General features: G+C 32.7%; 3 protein-coding genes across 4 annotated transcripts; 1 reads left to right on the top strand and 2 right to left on the bottom strand.

Moving 5' to 3' along the window:
• The first annotated feature begins 838 nt into the window (after nucleotides 1-838).
• Nucleotides 839-1,815, top strand: LOC105253561 (ragulator complex protein LAMTOR2). Its single transcript, XM_011261671.3, has 3 exons — nucleotides 839-1,075; nucleotides 1,326-1,488; nucleotides 1,557-1,815. The coding sequence occupies exons 1-3, from the start codon at nucleotides 1,008-1,010 to the stop codon at nucleotides 1,704-1,706; spliced, it is 381 nt and encodes a 126-aa protein (XP_011259973.1). The 5' UTR covers nucleotides 839-1,007; the 3' UTR covers nucleotides 1,707-1,815.
• A 3,268-nt stretch (nucleotides 1,816-5,083) lies between these two features.
• LOC105253562 (BTB/POZ domain-containing protein KCTD5) lies at nucleotides 5,084-8,680 on the bottom strand. 2 transcript variants are annotated; one of them, XM_011261673.3, is made up of 4 exons: nucleotides 8,226-8,680; nucleotides 7,736-8,032; nucleotides 6,965-7,093; nucleotides 5,084-5,333 (listed from the first exon to the last, which is right to left on the bottom strand). In XM_011261673.3, the coding sequence occupies exons 1-4, from the start codon at nucleotides 8,439-8,441 to the stop codon at nucleotides 5,304-5,306; spliced, it is 672 nt and encodes a 223-aa protein (XP_011259975.1). In that variant the 5' UTR covers nucleotides 8,442-8,680; the 3' UTR covers nucleotides 5,084-5,303. The 2 variants fall into 2 exon arrangements, with proteins under 2 accessions (XP_011259975.1, XP_011259974.1); XM_011261672.3 differs by lacking the exon at nucleotides 5,084-5,333 and having other exon boundaries at nucleotides 6,245-7,093; nucleotides 8,226-8,441.
• A 4,262-nt stretch (nucleotides 8,681-12,942) lies between these two features.
• Nucleotides 12,943-18,952, bottom strand: LOC112639142. Its single transcript, XM_025412174.1, has 2 exons — nucleotides 18,351-18,952; nucleotides 12,943-13,117 (listed from the first exon to the last, which is right to left on the bottom strand). The coding sequence occupies exons 1-2, from the start codon at nucleotides 18,797-18,799 to the stop codon at nucleotides 13,111-13,113; spliced, it is 456 nt and encodes a 151-aa protein (XP_025267959.1). The 5' UTR covers nucleotides 18,800-18,952; the 3' UTR covers nucleotides 12,943-13,110.
• Nucleotides 18,953-22,934: the final 3,982 nt, after the last annotated feature.

The following is a 22,934-nucleotide window of genomic DNA, read 5'->3' as shown; positions in this document are numbered from 1 at the left end:
AAAAAAATTAGTGATACCAAATATGAAATGTTATGTTGGCACTCACTGGGGTGCTACAAAACGACGACACAGGCGAACACAGCATTTTTGCTGTGTACGATTGTGTCGACTTGTGTCGTAGTTGGAAAGCACCTGTGTCGACACTGTAGCGACACGGTGTCGCCTGTGTTGCTTGCTGGAAAGCACCCCTAATCTTCTACTGTTTCCAGAATCACTATTTATTTTATCATCTACATATACTACTTTACCATGGCAACATGAGTAGGAGTCTCCCCGCTCCTTGCCACTTAAGATTACGTTTCAAAACGCAAGTAACCGAGGAAAATTTTACTCGGGCCTAGTTCCAGTTAATCCGAGTTTAAGTAGTGAATGGACCAATCACGACCCAGTTTAACGTATTAAATTCCGATTAACTCGAGTTAGAGAACCTCTAGGAGAGAGAATGGACAACTGATCATGTGACATGTGATCAAGCTTTTTCATGATTGGCTGGCAGAAAATGTATCAATTTTAGCTATTGCGACGCCAATGCAAAATATGATACACACACAAATAGTTTAATATATGTGTGTCATGTGTGTCCTATTTGTGTGTCATCATATTTTGCATTGGCGTCGCAATAGCTAAAATTGATACATTTTCTGCCAGCCAATCATGAAAAAGCTTGATCAGTTGTCCATTCTCTCTCCTAGAGGTTCTCTAACTCGAGTTATGGAACCGGGCCTCGATGACTGATTCTAACCAATCGGAAACGCTTAAAAGAGTTTTGGAACGGCTATCGAGAAAATTTTCCTCGGAGAGTACGTTTTGGAACGTACCTTAAAAGAAGAATTATAATAATTCGCATAATGATAACAGCTGATTTAGAACCTTAAATAAATTAAAATAAATTTTGTACATGCATTGCAGTGTATAATAATAAATACTTTCATATTTGTTATATATGTCTATATATGCACATATATATGTAATAAATAAATAGAATTTAATAACAAAATAATAGAAATATGTTGAAGCCGAAAGCTCTTACGCAGGTTTTAAGTCAAGCTAATACTGGGGGCGTGGAAAATACTTTGTGAGTGAGAATTTTTTAAAAATAACGTTATTAATAAGTTTTATTTTTTTACAAACAATTTACCGGTAAATTTTTATTTTTGTACGTTAAAGTACATTTTGCACACTTGTTCAATTTGATAAAATAAAAATATGTTCATTATATGCACTCTTTTCTTGCGCATATGTGTGTACAATGTGATTAATTCTAAATTTATATGGTATATTTATAAATTTATTGTAAATATTTACTTTAATATGTAATATTTTAGATTACTTAACAGAGATGGAGGATTACTAGCATACAGTGGTTATGGAGATAAAGATGCTAGAGTTACAGCTGCTATTACAAGTAATATTTGGACAGCTTATGAAAAGAATGGGAGAAACGCCTTTAAGGAAGATGAATTGCATTATGTTTTAATGGATTGCATGGTAATGATATACTAAATTTTTATTATTTTACACAGTAAAAAATTTTTTCATATTCTTCCCATTTACAGGAAGGAAAAGTTGTTATCACAGAAGTAGCTAACTTGCTCTTATGTTTGTATGCAAAGGAAAATGTAGGATTTGGATTGTTACGTGAAAAAGCACAAGCATTGGCTAGATATCTTGATCAGCCCTTAAAAACAATAGCAAACATGCCTTAAGAGATTATTTGTTTTTTAGAAATCTGGAAACATTATGCTCAAACTTATCTTTCTATACTTTTTATTTATTGTTTGAGAATCTATAATTGTATCGTTACACACAGTGTGTGTGTGTGTGTATATATATATATATATATATATATAAATATATTTGTATCGATTTGGAATTAATATGCATACATATTTTCATTTTCATACATTTGTACAATTCTAAAAATACAATGCTATGGCTATTATTATGTATACAAATACAGAAAAAAAGACAACAGAGAAGTGAAAGTAGGAGTAAAAGCTGCTTAATTTCAATGGTACAATAAATCTTTTATTTCATACAAGTTACAATTAATTATTAATACAAACGATTTGTATTTAATTTTCCATCTTACTTTATAAATCACACACTATAAGATCTACTTAATATAAACTTACCTAGCAATAATATGATATCGTAATAGTTGCCGTAAATGATTACTTATAATGCAAAAATGATTTGGTGTAATTTAATTTATATAATTTATTCATATATATGAGATTGTGACTGCATCGGCGAAAAATAATTAACAGTATTTAATATCTATTTTTTTTTATTTGTTACTCATATTGTAACTGCACTATTAGATAAGAATTATTGCGTATAGAAAGTTGTAATTCTAAATCTTTATTATACCAGAATTATCTTATATTTTGAATTAGCATTAAGTAATTTTTTTTGATTTCGTTATAATACATCTGTATACATTAATAGGATGGAGATGCTTATATGTATAAAAATGTGTGAAATTTGTTTCAGTAAAATATCTTTAATTAAGAATACGTGTATGTATAATATAGTAACTTGGGTGTTTGCGACAAATTCAGTACATTAGATGTGCAGTTAAATTAAATTCAAAATTAAAGTACTTGTAAAATTTTGTTGTAATTATTGATACTTAACAGAGAGAATACCTAACTTAGAGAGTTTTTAAATTGACCTAACTGGAAACACAGAAAACTGTCATATGATACCATTTGTTTGCAAATATTTGCATATATATGATAATTTTTTACATCTTATAATATAATCTATATATATACATATATATATATATATATATATATATATATATATATATATAATAACTTTAGTCTCCAATGTAAATAACTACCTTTTGTTCCTTAACGCCAAACATTGAATAATCAATAAATTTATCTATCATTATAAATCTCTCTATCTATATGAAAGTACAAACTTTAGTATGAGTAAAGAGGGGCATATGTGTAATATAATAATAATGAACATTAATATCGACTAAAAATTCATGATTAGATACAGGAATTTGAGCTAGAAAATAATGCCTTATATTAGTCTAAAAAACACTGTACATAGTGTGCGAGATTAACAATATTGGTCCTAAAATTCCACAATACCAAATTAATCATTACCAGCCAATTTGTAACGTCTCCTTACATATCTTACTGTTTGCAAATATCTGATACTTTATATACAATTATGTAGCAGAAATTTTGTTTTTTTTGTTTGTATTGAATCAATTAATAACAAATATTATTCAACTGTATATCCTTTTAAAGAAAAATATATCATATATGTGTATGTGTGTAAAATAATATAATTTCGCACATATATTATAATACTAATGGCATTTATAAAAAGCCAATGTTACTTATGTTGTTCCATTCAATATGTTTAAATATGATTATATATATATGTAATGTCTATAGGACACTTTCTTAATAGGCCTTCGATAATTGACAACCTACATCTATCGCAAATATTATTTATTACTACAGATGTAGGAGATCATACCGCAACTGTGCAAATATTTATGAACGAAAATGAGTAGCAAATTTCTTTCCAATTGTACACTTTATGAATGTGCGACGATGAAATCGCATTTCTTATTATTTTTTTCCTCCCTAATCTTTTGTATACCCTACATGAAATGTGCAATGAATATTTCAAAATCTTGTAAATTGTACATGTGTTTCTCGCTCTCTAAAATTTCTTCGCGCATAATAGCATTTACAAAGAGATTAAGCATCTACTTTTTTTTTATACACATCTCAAATCTGTATCCTTAATGAGTAGTGTAATAAAATTGCTTTGTTTAGAAAAAATCTCTCTTTCCATATTAACAATACATGTAAAAAGTCAGTTTTACATATTCATTAGTTATTACAGTTATGCATCTTGGATTTTGAAAATTATCACGTTTTACAAGGTATACAAATATTATTTTTATGTTTTATAGCGGCAGTGCGAAGGTAATTTAGACATCTTATAATAAGGACACGGATGTGGGAAAAAGAATTTCTGTACAATTTGGTACAAAAAAACGACATTCTCTACCACGTGTAGCACTATCGAAGATAAAAATTATCATTATCGCAGAAATTGATACGAAACCAATTGCCTCCACAAATACCATTGTCCATTTAAAATATTTGATAAAGCTAAAACACAACTGCAGAAATTTTATACAGAACAACGTCATTTATTAATAATATAACTATACTCTCTGACTATATGTAATTAGCGTATCTGCTTTTAAAGCAGATGAGTGCGCTTATAAAAAGGAAGGTTTATGTTTATCATATAGCGATTACATATCTGTATAAACTGTATGAAATTATTAAACTATATCCCTTTTGTGAGATCGACATTTTTTTTCTTTCTGCAGACACTTGTTAATGAAGAGGAATAAATTAATAATGATACTTTCGGTTGTTAAAGCTTCATGTACAATATACAGGGTGTCCCAAAGTCCCGAACCGGTCGAATATTTCGTAAACTATGCACTTTAGAAAGAAATGTTTCAGACAAAAGTTGTATGGCTTGAAGGGGGCCATCAGATAGTGGCAATGATTTGACCTTGGAGAGTCATGTAATTATTAATTGCAAATTACATATTTTTTTCTTAAAAACAACTATGTGTTTTCTTTACACCAATTGATTCCTCTCATTATTTTGTACATAAAAGTATTAAGTAAGATAATCGAAAAATGAATATTTTACGGTTTATGTAAAATTAAGAAATAATTTCAAGCCTCACAATTCGGAAAGTACTTAATGAAAACTAATTTAATTATAGTGTTTTGGAAAGCTCTCGACGTGAGCTACCAGAATATTTAATAAAAAATAGGGAGTTCCATTTAAGAAATTGACGGTGATCTTCACGTGACTTTCAAATGATTCTCCCATGTCAAATCATTGCCACTGATGGCCTCCTTCAAGCCATACAACTTTTGTCTGAAACATTTTTTTCTAAAGTGCATAGTTTATGAAATATTCGACTGGTCCGGGACTTTGGGACACTCTGTATATATATATATATATATATATATATATATATATATATATCTTGTGCTATGTAATAAATACATATACTATAAAATTTCCTTATCCTTTGCACAGTAATGTCCCTGTAGATTAACATTATCTAGAAGTAGAGAGTATAATGGAAACAGAGTTTCGGATTTTACAATTTAACACTTTAAACGTAAAAACAAAGAAAAAAAAAATAAACAGTCTTCAGTTCTTGTCGCAGCGCAGTTGATCAAACTAAAGGAGGCAAGGGAAAACAAGGACGGATCTAGACATTACATGCGTGAACCCTTCTGCTGCAAAACCTAGAATGTAATCCAATAGTCTAAGCTTAATAAAAACGTATTAGTCACTTATAATAATTATAATTACTTAATTATATGAATTGTAATGGGAATTAAAATTATATAGATTTTTATTATCGAAAATATGTTCCGCCTCTGTTACATTGTTGCGCCATATAAAATCAGTAAAATATAAGAAATGTCCCGGTATGCTAATTTACAACTAGCTATAACATTTCAGTTCCCAAAAGCTATCCCTTATCAAACTGCAATCCCATATATTTTTTTAGTACATGTACACCTTATAATTTAAGAGATAATATCTTTTATATTATACAAATAAATTATATATATATATATATATATATAAGCTTTTAATAATAAATATACAGGGTGGACAATTTATTCTTATGTTATATAATGGACATAATATACAATGAATAATTTAGCATGCAACAAAAAATTCATGCAGGTCACAGGTCATAAAGTAACCAAACCAATGAAAGAAAAAATTCTTTATTTAACGAACGGCATGCGAACGATACATAATAATAATAATAATAATAATAATAATAATAATAATAATAATGATAATAATGATAATAATAATAATAATAATAATATGGTACATACAACAAATATCAGAGGCAGAACATGCTCAACATGCGAAGAGGCCTCTGAGTTTTACAAATTATTAGGTAATTTCTTTTTTTTTCAGTTAATACGATTTTAATGAGTAAATATGTGTATTTGAAGCACCAGACACATGTATGGAAATGTATGTACAAAACATAAAAAACAAAACAAAATTTAATTCTATAGATGTATCTCTATTCAGAAATTTTACTTGCAAAATAAATGAGCCACATAATAAAAATAATCTATTATTGAAAATATAATTTTACAAGAAATTTTCTTTTTTCGTATTTCTTTCAAAATGATTAAGCGAAATAATTTTAAGCAATTGTCAAAGGTATTGTAGAAAAATGTAGATAGACATATATTGCTAAATCAAGCGTGATTGATAAGATGTAAAGTAAAACTTTATCCCTTAATGTAAATGTGTGTATCTTATTCTTTATATTATACACATAGCAATAAAGCTTATCTTTGGTTTTCTACCCAATCCAGAACTGTGTATATCAGTCAGTTTAGGCAAATTGTTAATACCAAAAATAATACTGTTTAATTTATTCGTGTAAAAATTGAGAAAAGATGTTATTTGATTTTACGATAATGTTAGAAATCAAGAAAATCAATGTTGGATTGCAAAAATAGATTTGGGAATAATTTTCTTCCACTTATGACACAGTGAAGTGCTTGGAAATTTCATTGTAATCCAATCCTTCCTTCCAAACAGGAAAGCACTTGTGTTCCCAGCTGAAGAAGTAGTTAGACATTTATCGCTTCAATGAATATCTCATGCAACCCAACATGGAAGGTAACAATACCGACACAGATTATTTAGAGGACATATAATTTTCACTTAAACAGTAAAGATATTTAGTAAGAATATAAATTGAAACTCGATTAATAAACCTATGATTACGATATACTAGTTTAGGATGTAACAAAAACATAAAATAGTCGCATTAGCCGTGACTACTTTGGCTCAAATAAGGATGGGAAACAGTCGAATAGGATAGCGGTACCTTGACACGATCTGTAGACTCCTCTTCCTTACTGCTGAGCTGACTAGCTCCGTATTCCCGGCTTACAACACACAGAAATTCAGCATGATCGTCATTACCATAGTTATATTGAGAACCTATGTTGATTAGCTAAAAAAGAGTAAAATAAACAGGAAGGAATAATAATTTATTGTATTATATATTATTGAATAAGAATTTATTGTATTATATATTATTTATTATTATATATTATTATATAATTTATTATTGTATACTATTATAATTTATTATTATATATTATTATAATTTATTATTGAGTACGTTTACACGGCAACGTTAATATGGTTTAGTAACAATCATAGTTATAACTCCCTAAAAGTGATGTTCGTTTACACGCAAGGAGCAATACAATCAATTACATAGCAATTACATAGCAATTACATATTTACTTTAACTTATTGACAGTTTTTGTATACTCGTCACTTGATTATTCAAGTTGGTAATACAATTGTTATAACTCTTGTAGCGTTTACACATCTTCTTAAAGCTGGATTTGTAAGTCTACTCTTTTTCCTCAGTAGGAGTAGCGTTACTACAAATGGTGTAATAACGGTGTAAAGCACGGTTTACACGGCATATAACACCAGTAGTTACAGCGGTTGTTACTAAACTTGATTAACGTTGCCGTGTAAACATACTCATTATATATTATTAAATCCGACAACACTTGTGCAGGAAAGGAAATTTTATAAACATGTGCGATTAACAAGATATAAATTGAACCTTAAGTACCTGTTCAAATCTCCATCCATCCGACATCGTGGATACCATTTGCGTCAACTCATCCTCGTGACACTGGAGAACTCTATAAACGTGCTTTTTGGAATCCCTCTGTGGTCTAGTGTCCCTCAATATGATTCTTTCTTTGACTAACCGAATGAGTTCGGTGATGTTATAAAACTCAGCTTCCTCCAGCACACCCTCTTCCGTTAGATCCTTATTTATGACCAGCTTGCCGTGACGTAGATAATTTAATACTGGGCTAAAGTACGTGGGATCGCGGTCTATCAGGTACGCTCCCGTTTCGTCCTTAAAAACAAAGCGTTTACCATCATGTTACCATTTCGGGCAGGAACCTCGCCGAGAGAAGCTTAATCGATTCCAACTCCGACTCAAGTGTCAACATTGATAACATGACATAAGCGCGCGAACGCGACATTGTTACAATCGAGAGGATTTGTTTGAAATTCCCGGTAAGAAGCAACTAACCAAGTCAACTAACCCTGTCCGAAATAAGATCCGAGTCCTCCTGACAGAGCCGGTATAGAAACGAGTTGGGGTCTCTCGCCAGAGTTGTCTTGGCCGTCAGAAAGTACGTCCCGCCGACATTCAAGCGCACCCACTGATTATTGCACCGCTTGTTAACATGATTCTCTGTCATCTCGTGCGAGTTTGTATCGCTCAGGTCCGCCATACTTGCATCGGCATCAATTGACATTAAGGAGACGCGAAGTTAGGTTAAAGTATCCGAAACGAGCATCCTCACGGCGGATATGATCAATGCGACGTCTAAATCTGTTCCGCGCTTAATCGCGAAACGTGAATATCCCGCCCATCGGAAACTCATTCCGATTCATCGAGAATAATCGAGAGAATTTTACGGTAGGTGGTCTTTGATTTACTTATGCAAACGATCCTGTAAGGATCTTAAACGTTCGATTATCAACTGGTAAAGTAGAATATCGCAATCAATGGCCACATTCAGCGGACTCAACAGTTGGGCAACATTACTAGATTTTCCGATGTAACTCGACGCTGATTGGTCGGACCTGAAAATAGAGATCAATCATATTCGGTTGCTATTTAGCGATTGAATCCGCTGAATGCAGCCAATAAATCAAGGGAAAAGAGATAAAGAAAGGAGAATGATGAGGAAAGGGGAATAAGATGGTTGTATCGTAGAAAATTTCATAAATTTCATAAATTCATAAATTTCATAATTGTACCAGGATTAAGGTATTCATAGTCCGGTCTTACATTTAAGATCATCTTAAGCTCTCATTCCACCAAATAGCTGCATTGTAGCTATTTGATTGGTTGAATGAGTTCTTAAGATGATCTTAAATGTAAGACCGGACTATGAATATCGGCCTTAAATCCGGGATCCTTCGTACGATAGGCAATGGCCGTATTCAGCGGACTCAACCGCTAAGTAGCAATCGAATATAGTTTCTACATTTAGGTCCGACCAATCAGCGTCGAGTTACATCGGAAAATCTAGTAATGTTGCTCAACTATTAAGTCCGCTGAATGCGGTCAATCATTTTGCCGCTTTTCAGTCAGAATTTTAAGAAATCCCTCAACCTATCTATTTTATCGACAAAACATTGTAATTTTTGGGCGGATGGCATTTTTTATTGCCTGCATAGGCCGAAATTCATAGTCTGATCTTATATTTAAGATCGTCTTAAGCTCTCATTCCACCAATCAATAGCTGCATTGTAGCTATTTGATTGGTTGAATGAGTTCTTAAGATGATCTTAAATATAAGACCGGGCTATAAATATCGGCCATAGAATTAAAAATCCTTTTCTATGATTTTCTATGGTTGAAGTATAGATAAATCATAGACTTACTAGAATAGACTGCTCATGAGCCCTCATTATGGTGGTGGGGGTATCCGTCACTGAGAAAAGGATAACTGTCGTTAATATGAGTTCTAGTTTCTATCTCTTTCTAGTGGGCGTGACTTAGCTCACATTGACAATACGCATACTCTGACACTTACGCTCTGACACCGTTATTGGTCGTTATTCGTTATGCTTCCCCACTACTCTGCATTAGGAAGAGATAGAAACTCATATTTAACGACAGTTATCCTTTTCTCAATGACGGATACCCTCACTACCTTCATGAGCAGTCTATTCTAGTAAGTCTATGAGATAAACGGAAGACACTGCGAAACCGATTATACACGTTGTCAGAAAATTTTTCACAGTCTCGAAGTATGACCACAGTATATATAGTAGCACAACTCCTTGTCGGCTCCTTTGATGTCAGTGTTGGCCAAAATGGTGTACGCATGCGTGAAATAAGTAAATTGATCAGTAATGCCATCTGAACTTCTATCTCGCTTACTCTTTCACTTACATACTTATTCTGTTCTCTTTCTCTCTAGCTCATGATACATACAATATTATTAATTCAAAATATATTTTAATGTAAAATATATAGAAATAAATTGTTAATAATATATCTAAAAAAGAAAAACATAAAATAAAGAAATAAATAATTGTTATAAGCGAACCCACAGGGCACAAAATACTAAAAGACGACGAAAAGATGTCTTTTCTAAGTCGACTTTTGGACATGGCGAAAAAGACGTCTTATAGATGTCTTTTCGTCATGTCGAAAAGACGACTAAAACAAGACGTCCTTTCGTCGACCTTTTAAAGTCTAGAATTTGCTTTCTACCTGGGAATTAATTATTTAATATAATTATATTGTAATATTATATAATTTAATAATTATAATTTCTATTTTTTTAAGCATAAAGTACTTAATATTTTTTACATATTTTTTCCCTTTTTTTTGTTACATGTAATATATTTCCCACAGGGCACAAAGACGTCTAAAAGATGACTAAAACTGGACATATTTTCGTCAAAGACGTCTTTTAGTTAGAGACAATAGTCGACGAAAAGTCGGCTCATGACCCGATTTTAGTCACTAATCTGTCAAGCCAAAAGATGATTAAAAGATTACTAAAAGACGACTAAATCATATCATAATTTTTAAACGAAACATACATATTTCAATCCCTAAATAATAATATAATTTATCTATTTCATATAAAATTTTACATAAAAATGCAATATGCAAGTATAAATTATAAATAAAATTTTGTATAAAAATTTTATTTATAATTTATACTTGCATATTGCATTTTTATGTAAAATTTTATATGAAATAGATAAATTATATTATTATTTAGGGATTGAAATATGTATGTTTCGTTTAAAAATTATGATATGATTTAGTCGTCTTTTAGTAATCTTTTAATCATCTTTTGGCTTGACAGATTAGTGACTAAAATCGGGTCATGAGCCGACTTTTCGTCGACTATTGTCTCTAACTAAAAGACGTCTTTGACGAAAATATGTCCAGTTTTAGTCATCTTTTAGACGTCTTTGTGCCCTGTGGGAAATATATTACATGTAACAAAAAAAAGGGAAAAAATATGTAAAAAATATTAAGTACTTTATGCTTAAAAAAATAGAAATTATAATTATTAAATTATATAATATTACAATATAATTATATTAAATAATTAATTCCCAGGTAGAAAGCACACGTCATTTTAATGTTCCAAACTGGACATTTTTGATCATATGTCATCAAAATAACTGATTTACATGATTTTATATTGACGTTTCGATATAACATTATTTTGACGTCATTTTTCAGTCATGAAGTGACGATTATTTTATTATTAATATCATTAGTTAGTACATTGATCCCATAAAAAAATGTTTTAAAATTTTTTATATAACATGATTTTTGCGATCAGACTTTAACAATTATTAAAGTAAAATTCACTGTAAAACCAATAATCGTTAGTTCATTCGTTTACCGCTATGAGCGCTATCTCTCTCGTATTTAGTTTTAGTTATGAGTATTATATAAAGTTTGCAAAGAATGACAGATAAAATTAGAAATATTACTTCGATTTAATTTCTTATACAATCTCAATAGAGAGACTTCAGATGTTAAATCGATTTTAGTCGGAGAAATAAATGTTTGGCTACTTAATAAAAATTATTCATTTGTTATTTATTTAAAATAACAAGTTCAATATACATGTAATACCCAGTAAGCAAAATGTTAGCAGTCTGCCAGCAGCATGCGAGCAGATTCAAACAGAATATTGCGGCAGATTGGCATCAACTGCGTCCGCATTAAGCTTGAGTTCTGCTAGCAGAATCTGTCAGCAGAAATCGAGCAGGATCTGCACGTGCAATTTGATGTTAGATTGTCAGCAGAAACCGAGTAGAATCTGCGCATGCAACCTGATGGCAAATTGACAGCAGAAACTGCACAAGATTTGCGCTTACTTTTATTAATGTTATATAAATGCAACAAAATTGATTATTACAAGTGCTAAATAACAATATTATCGGCAAGTTAATTAGAATTTTCTTAGAAAATAACATATATGTAATATGTTATATCGTAGTTATATCTCATATAGCGAAGGACTAATTCAATTTAATTAAATTAATAACAAAGTAAATGATAAAAGTAAATGTAACTTGTAAAACTTGAGATGTAATTTATTATATTTAGAATTAAATTCTTGCTTTATACCTCAAATAGGCAGTACATGAATAATTTTTCATTTATCATATTGATTCCAATCAGTTTAATATTCTGACTCTCATTTGCTTGTATCAGATATCAGAAATTAAAGTGATAGAAATTAAAATAATAATTACTATATTTTTAGTCTTTTATTCATATTCGCGACTTTATATGATGTTATAGCCCGAGAGACTATAACTTATTTTAGTAATTATATAAAACATTCGCGAATATCGTAAAGAACATTCGCGAGCCACGCCAAGAACCGCTAACTCAGCGAACTACCGTCGCTCACCGGAAAGGCGAAAGACGCTAACGAAGGAATTCGACTTTGAACTTCCTTCGCTTGCATTTTGATTATGAACGCCACAGAAAACCCCATGACCATATATGGTCATGTTGCCAGGCGATCCCCTCCAAAAAACCCTTCAAAACAGAGGGAATAAAAGCCGTCCACCGCAAATCCGCGGCGGACAGTCACAAGCAATAAATCAATCACTAAAGTAGTGCCGAGTGCTAAACCGTTAAAATTGTGCAACGAAGACACCCAAAGAAATTGTAAACGCTCTAAATCTATTTACGAACGATTCGAGGAAAGGACAACGAAGAGAAGGCTCGAAAGAAACTGATAAGAATAGAAGATATTAAGCGAATATATATTTGTAAACTAAAAATACAATAAAAACGCTAAAGGATAATACGGTTCTATTTTATACTCCCGGCTACCCCACACCCCGTGCCCCGCCGGGCACGACATTATTGGTGGCAGCGGTGGGATAGCCGAGATCGAGGACCATCCTGGATCCTTAACGCCTGCAACAAAAAGAAAATACAAAATTAATAAACTGGAGAGAGCACCGGCTACATTAAAGCAGATAGTCTCAACCAGCAACGCACACGGACGACAGTGATAAGGAAATCACGGCCAAGCAGCTGAAAGCAGAAAGGACCAGCGCTCAAGGACCAACGTCGATCCACGGCCAAGGCAACGCAACGCAGACGAACAACGCATCACCGACGGATAGCGCACCAACGGGACAACGACCCACCAGCAGCATCAACAGTCGAGCGATACGATAAGCGACCTGATAAGTTACGACCATGCGAATCACCGTGCTACTACTGTAAGTCGAACTTTATTTAAATGTCAGCACCGTCAAAACAAGTAAAATTTAAGAGTCCGCGTTTTCTGAGCGTGCCAGCGCGATTGGCAAATAGATTCGGAATTGTAACTCCGATCCGAGTAGCAGAAGAGGCTGCTCGCGATATTCGTAGAAGCGTGCGAAAAAATTTAGAAAAACACTATTCGAGTTCTAATTCATCCGAGGAACACGAACCGAGTAATAACGATAACACTGTACAAGACGGACCAAGTCGCGTTACAGTACGAAGAAATTATTCACCGTTATCAGTTGATATTAGTTTATTCGAGCCACGTGCGCAAGTAAATATGGAAAACGAAGCCGTCGATAGAGAAATCGAACGCATGCGAGCGCAACAGGCCGAACTAAACGCAGCCGCGGCCTATGAGGACGCAGGTCAGCCGGCCGAAGGAACGAGTAACGTATTACTCGCCGAACTCGTACACAGTTTCCGCGAAATGCAAACCGAAATGCAGTACATGCGCGAACAAATGCGAGAGATACAAACCGCACAAGCAAATTTAAACGAAACGCGAGTAAATGCAAACATTGTCCCACTCGACGTAACGTACGGACGCACTCAACGCGATATACGAAACCGACGTAGCGCAGCCCCGCACTATGTATCATTAAAAGAAGCGCGAACAATGATTCCCGAGTTTGATGGGACGACGCGACATAGATTACAGGAATTCTTAAACGCTTGTACGTACGCGGTACAAAATATTAATCCCGCGGACGAAGAATCGTTAGTACAAGCAATCTTGTATACTAAATTAAGAGGTAAAGCCATGCAAGATTTCGAACGCGAGATATCCAGACATTTGAAGAATTAAAAACACAACTCGAAACTTGCTATCAAGCGAAGCAAAGTACAACACACTTACAGATAGAATTTAATTCTTTAAAACAAAAGTCAAGCGAAACCGCCCATGCATTCGGCCAACGTGTCGATACGTTAGCCATGAAACTATATGAGTCCATGGTGGAAGGAGAAGAACGGCCTCCTTCATTTAAACAAGCAATACAAGAAACCATTAAAAAACAAGCGCTAATAAATTTTCAAATCGGATTACGCGATGAATTAAAAATTCTTGTGCGATCACAAAGATATACTTCGCTCCAAGAAGCGATAAATGGCGCGAGCGCGGAGGAGAAGCTTATCGGCCCGTCTGTAACACGAGCATCCGGCTTCTCCTATAAAAATAAATTCGACGTTAAAACGCGACCAACTCGAGATACTAACATACAATGTTATAAATGCGGAAAATCTGGACACTACGGACGCGATTGTCGAAGCAGTAATAAATTCACATTACCAAAACCGGAAAAGTCTACACGAATAAATACTATGAGTAAATTTTGCAAACATTGTAAAAAGACAGGACATACTCGTGAGGAATGCTGGAACTTGAACGGACATCCTAAAATAAACGGTACAAATAACCATAACTCCAAGCCAGTTAATAAAATAAAACATACAGGAAGCATGCGTGAACAAAAGACCCCGTATAGACAGAGGAAAAAGAGCACTGACTCTTTAAGCAATAGTGAGGAAGAAGAGCAAGAGGAAGCGAGAAAGAAACAACCGCGACCTGCTCTAGAGTATCGTGTAACGCATGTCAAGAATATGCATGCACCGCAGAGAGACGAATTATTGCAATTAACCTTGCCAATTCGCGAAGTAAAAGGCGGAAAAATCAACATGCTGTATGATTCCGGATCAACTATTTCTCTGATCAAATTAAAAAATTTAAAAGATGACGCATTGATTTACGAAGAAAAAACTGCACTTACTGGAATAAGTGGACATAAAATATATACATTAGGAAAATTGTACGCTACAATTAAAATTAACGATCATAAAATTAAACATGCTTTTTACATAATAAAGGACGACATAGCGATAGAACATGATGGAATTTTAGGAATAGATTTCCTTAAAAAACAAACAGCAATCTGCGATTATAGACGAAATCAAATAAAAATAAAGGATAGTATATTCAAATTACATCCGTGCAAGAAAATAATCCTGAAACCACGCAGCGAGACAATTATCAAGGCAGCCGTGAATCAGAATAATGTTGGAATAATCCGAGCAAGCGAGACAGCGCCAGGAGTATATATTGGAAGCTGCCTGGTGGAACCCAAAAATTTTGCATGTCCTGTAAGTATGATAAATACAACAGATAAAGAAGTCGAAATACCTACTCCAATAGTCACACTAGAAGACACGGAGGAAGATACAAGGGAAATAAGCCTCATAGAAACGGGAAGAAAAATAAAAAATAATATATCCCGCAAGCAGCGAATTTGACACTTATTGCGAACACACCATCTAAATAAAGAAGAAGAACGAACACTTTTAGAAATTTGTGAAGAATACGATGATATATTCCATTTGGAAGGAGAACCACTGACATGCACCGCGACGGTCGAGCATGAGATAAGTACGCGTGCCGACACCGCGCCGGTGAACGTGAAACCATACCGATTACCTGAGAAACATAAGGCGGAAGTAAATCGGCAAGTACAAGAAATGCTGCAAGATGAAATTATCAGAACAAGCACGAGTCAGTGGAACGCACCATTATTAGTTGTGCCAAAGAAAACAGATGTATCAGGAAAACCGAAACTCCGAGTAGTCATAGACTTCCGGAAATTAAATGAATTAACTATAGGCGACTCATTCCCATTGCCTAATATTACTGATATTCTAGATCAACTGGGAAATGCAAAATATTTCACCACACTAGATCTAGCGTCAGGATATCATCAAATTCCAATGGCTGAAAAGGATAAAAATAAAACTGCCTTTTCAACTCCCTACGGACACTACGAATTTAATCGAATGCCGTTTGGATTAAAGAATGCACCAGCGACTTTCCAAAGGCTGATGAATTCAGTATTAATGGGAATGCAAGGTCTTAGATGCTTAGTCTACCTTGATGACATCGTCATATACGGATCAAGCCTAAAGGAGCACAACAAGCGATTAAAGGAGGTAATGCAAAAATTGCGAAAAACTCATTTAAAATTGCAGCCAGATAAATGCGAATTTTTACGCAAGGAGGTAATATACCTGGGTCATATTATTTCCGAAAACGGAATATCTCCAGACTCGTCAAAACTAACGGCAATAAAAGAATTTCCGACGCCGAAGAAAGTGAAAGATATCCAATCCTTCATAGGACTAGCTGGATATTACAGGAAATTCATTGAAGATTTTTCAAAAATTGCAAAACCGTTAACAAAATTAACCAAAAAATCAGAAAAATTTTTATGGACAACAGAGCAGCAAACAGCGTTTGAATTATTGAAAGAAAAATTAATGACTGCACCAGTCCTAAAATATCCTGATTTTACAGAAGAATTTATTGTGACCACCGACGCATCCGACTATGCGATCGGAGCAGTGTTATCACAAGGAGAGGTAGGCAACGACCGACCGATTGCTTACGCCAGCAGAATACTGGCAAAGGCGGAGCAAAATTATAATACTACAGAAAAAGAATTATTAGCAATTGTATGGGCTGTTAAACATTTTAGGCCATACGTATATGGAACAAAATTCAAAATTGTTACCGATCATAAACCACTAATATGGCTATTTAATGTAAACGACCCCGGATCAAGACTGATCCGATGGAGATTAAAATTAGAAGAATATGAATATGAAATCATCCATAAAGCCGGACGAGCGAACGCGAACGCTGACGCACTAAGTCGCAACGCGATACCAGAAACGTCAAGAGGAAAAGATAAAGAAATTTTGAAGATAGAAAAAGAAGAGGAAGAAACAGACGCTGATAATATGAAAACATATACAGAGGAAGAGAAGCAACAGATATTATTAGAATATCATGATGCACCTATAGGAGGGTATCAAGGAGTAGAACGAACAATTAAAAGAATCCGATTACAACATAACTGGAAAGGATTAACTAAAGACGTTGAACAATATATCGCGAAATGTGAATCTTGTCAAAAGAATAAACTATCGAGAAAAAATAAAGTTCCTTTAATAATTACTGACACGCCCGACAAACCATTTGAAAAATGCGCGTTAGATATAGTCGGACCGTTAACAATTACCAATAATGGAAATAAATATTTACTGACTTTCCAGGATAATTTAACAAAATTTAGTAAAGCTATTCCGATTCCAAACCAAGAAGCGAATACTATTAGTAAAGAATTCGTTACGAAAATAATACTCGAACACGGAATACCGGAAAAAATCTTAACAGATCAAGGAACTAATTTTATGAGCGAGATATTTAAAAACACGTGCAAATTACTAAAAATAAATAAAATACAAACGACCGCGTATCACCCGGAAAGCAACGGCGCGTTAGAACGATCGCATCGAACACTAGCCGAATATCTAAGACATTACATAAATAAGGACCAAACAGACTGGGACGAATGGATACCGTTCGCGATGTTCATGTATAATACGACGCCACATACCGCCACGGGATATACACCGTTTGAACTAATGTACGGACATCAAGCCGAGATGCCGACCGCATTAACAAAACCGCCGAAACTAACATATAATTATGACGATTACGCGCAAGAATTAAAAGAAAGATTACGCGCAACAAACCAAATCGCAAAAGAACATATAAAAGAAGAAAAATATAAAGCCAAAAAACAGTATGATAAAAATACAAAGGATACACAATTCAAAGTAGGAGACAAAGTGTTAGTATACGATGAAACGTTACGACGCGGAAGATCGAAAAAGTCTAGAGTCACTATGGACAGGACCATATACGATTTTAGAAAAGAACTCCGACGTAAACTATACAATAAAAAAGGGGAGAAAAACAATACGGATACATACAAACAAATTAAAACTATTCGTAGAACATTAGAAATAATAAAAATCTACTTACCCATGCGGGCGACCATGTCCACGACCAGGTCCTCGCAATCCCTCCAGAAGGTGGGCAGGAGGCAGCGGGCCACGGGCCCTCCCAATGCCGGGTCCACCTCGGCACAAGAGGCGAAGACGCGCCGCACGACCAACTCCCTGTTGGGCCCGCATCTCTTCAAAGAGGCGAGCCTCCTCTGCCCGAAAAATGTTTAAAAACTCCCACTCCCAGTGGAGGAAACTGAGAGAGAGAGGAACTACCTCCTCTATAATACGCTCCTCCAATTCAAAGTCATAGGTAACCCGCAGCGATAAAGGTCCACGTAGATAAACCCTTGCACAGGCCTGCTCAAATCGGCCAGGTGGCAAGGGCGGGCCACATGACACGTCCCGCACTCGCGGAACATCCGCCTCACAAAGATCATCGTCACCACAAATAAATTCACCAGACGATGATGGATAGCTCGACATTTTTTATAACAAACAGTCCAGCGACTAGCGAGAGACTGAAGCTCGCAAAACGACATAATGCATAGCAAAGCTAAATCGAAAAAGATTAAAAACTAATCCCACACTGATAAAGTTAGCAGGCAAGAAACAACATGACACCCATAGAGTGCATACATTTATACATATATATATATATATATATATATATATATATATATAAATATAATACCTACAATATGTAATTACAGAACACTGACGCTGGGAACCAACCCTGTCCGCACTCAGAAAAATGAAACACATCTTCCATTTGAAGTGGCGGAATTTGATAATACGCCAGGAATATATTATGAAAAAATTGGACACCTGCATCAAACAAACCGGATGTGGAAACTAGTAATTAAATTAGATATAACAGAACTAAACGATAGAACATGGCAGATAAACTAATATATCGAACAAACAAGTAAGATGTGCACCGAGATAAAATTCGATACGAGCACCCAACGAACTTGCGATAATCTTAAAAAATTAATTAATAACGATTCCAAAACTTTAGCCAAAATAATAAAGTTAATAAATACATTATACAAGACTCGAACGAATAAACGTAGAGGTCTTATCGATGGAATAGGTTCGATAACAAAAACATTATTCGGAATTATGGACGCGAACGATAGAAAATTAATAAATGAACAGATACAGCTATTACGAAATAACCAACAAACGCTGGAACACGCAGCAAAAAATCAAATTAAAGTTTTGAACACAACAATAATTCATCTAAATAAATTAGAAAATATATTAGATTATAACGGTAAACTAATGAACCATTTCATTAGGGAATATACCACGCGCGAAGAAATAGACGAACACTTTACCATAATCATAGCAATGATAAACGATTTAATTAGGGATGCGAAAGATATTCTAGAATATCTTACATATATACGTAAGGGAACAATACATCCTTTGTTAACTCCAATAAATGAAATTATTCTATATTTAGAAGAAGCAGTACTACAGTTACCGCAAGGAACATATTTTCCTTTCCAAATAAAAATCGACGAATGGCAAACAATCGAAAAATTCATGAAAGTAAGCGCGTATTGCGAAAAAACAAACATATACACAATTCTGAAATTTCCATTGATCAAACAACCAGTATTTAACGTCTTAAACGTAATTCCATTACCCATACCTAACTACGAAAATAATTTTATATATACAGAAGTAGTTAATAAGTTGATTGCTGTAAACAAAGAAACACGTACCTATATAATTCTAAAGGAACAAGATTTAAACAAATGTACGAATAATAATGATTTATTTATATGCGAAAAAATTCAACCAGTATACCATGTAAATGAAAATACACCGTGTGAAACGAAAATTTATGTACAAAACTATCGCAATCAATGTAACATAGGTCATAAGAAAGTGACCAGCGCAATATGGATCACATTACAACAGCCGCACTCCTGGCTATATTCGACACCGGTCGAACAACATGTTACGATAAAATGTAATAATCATCCTGAATATAAAAGAATAATCAAACACACAGGCCGGATCACACTACATGATAACTGTAAACTAACGACTACAGACATGACAATAGAAACAGAAACGATTACTTATAATACAAGTATAGAAACATTTTTACCAGAGTTTAATATAACAACCTCAGAAATTAACGACACACAGAACCACGAATACGAATTCAAAAAAATAATTAATAATCCACTAGAATTAAAAGGATTAAAAAACAAATTAGAAGAAATTAATAATGACTTAAATAATGACGACAGTAACTTTTTTAAACAAAAACAATTCATCTATACAACAACCTTCAGCGGATCTATTTTAACCATTATAGGATTAATAGCATGGATAATTATCCAACATAGAAAAAAGAAACCTCAACAACCAGCTGTTATTACATTAGTAGATGAAATTGATAAATCATACGGAATGCCCAAACCAATATTAAAAAGAAATAAAAGCACACGATTTTAAAAATAAAAAGGGTATGATAACCCAGGTAGCACATGTTCGTTTTATATACGTTTCTTAAACGTATTCAATATTTTTTAACCGTAATGTATAAATAAGAAACGTTTCTATAGAAACGTTTTTAAAATCATAGTTAAAGAAACGTATGTTTCACGTTTCTATGGACATAATAAAAACTAATTTTTAATTCATTTCAAATTAATTTTAAATTATGTATATATATATATATATATATATATATATATATATATATATATATACAATAATTATGAAAACTATATATTAATTTCTATTTCCAAATATATGAATATTCCTTTTTTTAAATATATTATTTATTAATTATATTAATTATAATTCAATTATTTTAATTAGATTAAAATATATACATTCATATTTCAGATTTTATGGTAACAGCAACTCTCTCTCTCTCTCTCTCCCTCTCTCTCTCTCTCTCTCTCTCACTCTCTTTCTCTTTCTCTCTCTCACACTCATTCTCTCTCTTTTTCACTTTCCTCGTTGTCTTATTGCAAGATATTCCACTATCTTCCGCTTATAGTAAGTGTTTGCAACGATCATAAAATCTTCGTTGCTGTTTAAAGAATATATAGTGCTTGTAAACATTGTAAATAGTAAGTAAACTATGGAATACTTTGAGTGAAATACGGAAAAGTGTTAAAAAGAGCAGTGAGGTTATAATCGATTCACGTGTTAGATCATAACACATATAGGTTATGTTGATTAGAAAACACCGACTACACAGTGAAATCCGTAGAAAGTACAAAGTATTAATTAATATAACATACACACGGATATATATATATATATACATATATATATATATATATATATATATATATATTTTATTACACTTCTGTAACAAATAAGGTAAGTTATATATGATTTAATAATATATTTGATGAATGAGTTAAATTACGTAATTTCATGATATATTTCTATATACATACAAAAAACACATTTTTTAATGACAATGAGATGTGAATTAAATATCATTTTACATGTAATATATTTTACATTTAATAAGAAAATATCAATTTGCGTGTAATATCTGATTGACATTTCACATTTTCTACTATGTAGGGATATATTAAAAACTTTTACAATATTATATATTATTAATATTATATATGTAATATTATATATGAATATTATATTTTAATATTATATATTATTCAAATTATTTTACAAAATTATATATTATTCTTTTGTTCCTTAATTATAATGCTTGTAATTAATGTTTCCAGGAAATAATATATCCAGAATATAAGTATTTGGCCGTATATTATACATATATACATATTATTAGATACATTATATAATATTATATACATTATATACATATATATTATATTTTAACTCATTTAAAAAATAATAGAAAAAATTCTCAATTGTTTTTAAATATGAATATAATAAAAGAAACTAAATTTCTTAGTAAAAAGCAAACAAAAAGAAATATACAAAACCAAGTCCAGGAATTATTAAATGAATTTAATCAGGCAAAATCAATATCATATTCAATTACCGATGAACCATCAACATCACATTCAGTTATCGATGCACATTTTGAATCAAACGTAGATCAAGATTCGGAATTGAATTTAGATCAAAGATATAATCAACAGAATAATGAATTCGAAGACAAGGAATTAACTCATAATAATGAATTAAAAAACAAGAAATTATTTAATGAAACCTCTAATATTACATGTGAGACATTTCAAGAACTATATGTCAGTGAAGAACATGATTCTTCAGAGTGTGAATCATTATCTGATGATTTCCTAAATAAATTGAGGAAGTGGGCTCTAACACATAACATTACACTATCAGCATTAGATGACTTATTGTCATTACTAAGTCCATATCACTATAATATACCTTTACCATTATCTGGAAGGTCTTTGTTATACACTCCAAGAACTACAAATTCAATTGATTTGCAAAATGGAAAATTTACTTATTTTGGTATATATGATCAGTTGCATCTTCTATTAGAGAAAGAACCATGCTCAAAAATAATTGATTTAGATTTTAATATTGACGGTTTACCCTTGTTTAAAAGTAATAGCACGGTTGTCTGGCCTATTCTTTGTAGATCATTAACTTTAATTTCATCAAATAAACT

Source organism: Camponotus floridanus, unplaced genomic scaffold, assembly GCF_003227725.1.
Source record: "Camponotus floridanus strain SB8 unplaced genomic scaffold, Cflo_v7.5 scaffold481, whole genome shotgun sequence".
Classification (NCBI taxonomy): domain Eukaryota; kingdom Metazoa; phylum Arthropoda; class Insecta; order Hymenoptera; family Formicidae; genus Camponotus; species Camponotus floridanus.
The sequence above is the reverse complement of the archived record's forward strand: the minus strand, read 5'-3'. Positions and strand labels throughout refer to the sequence as shown.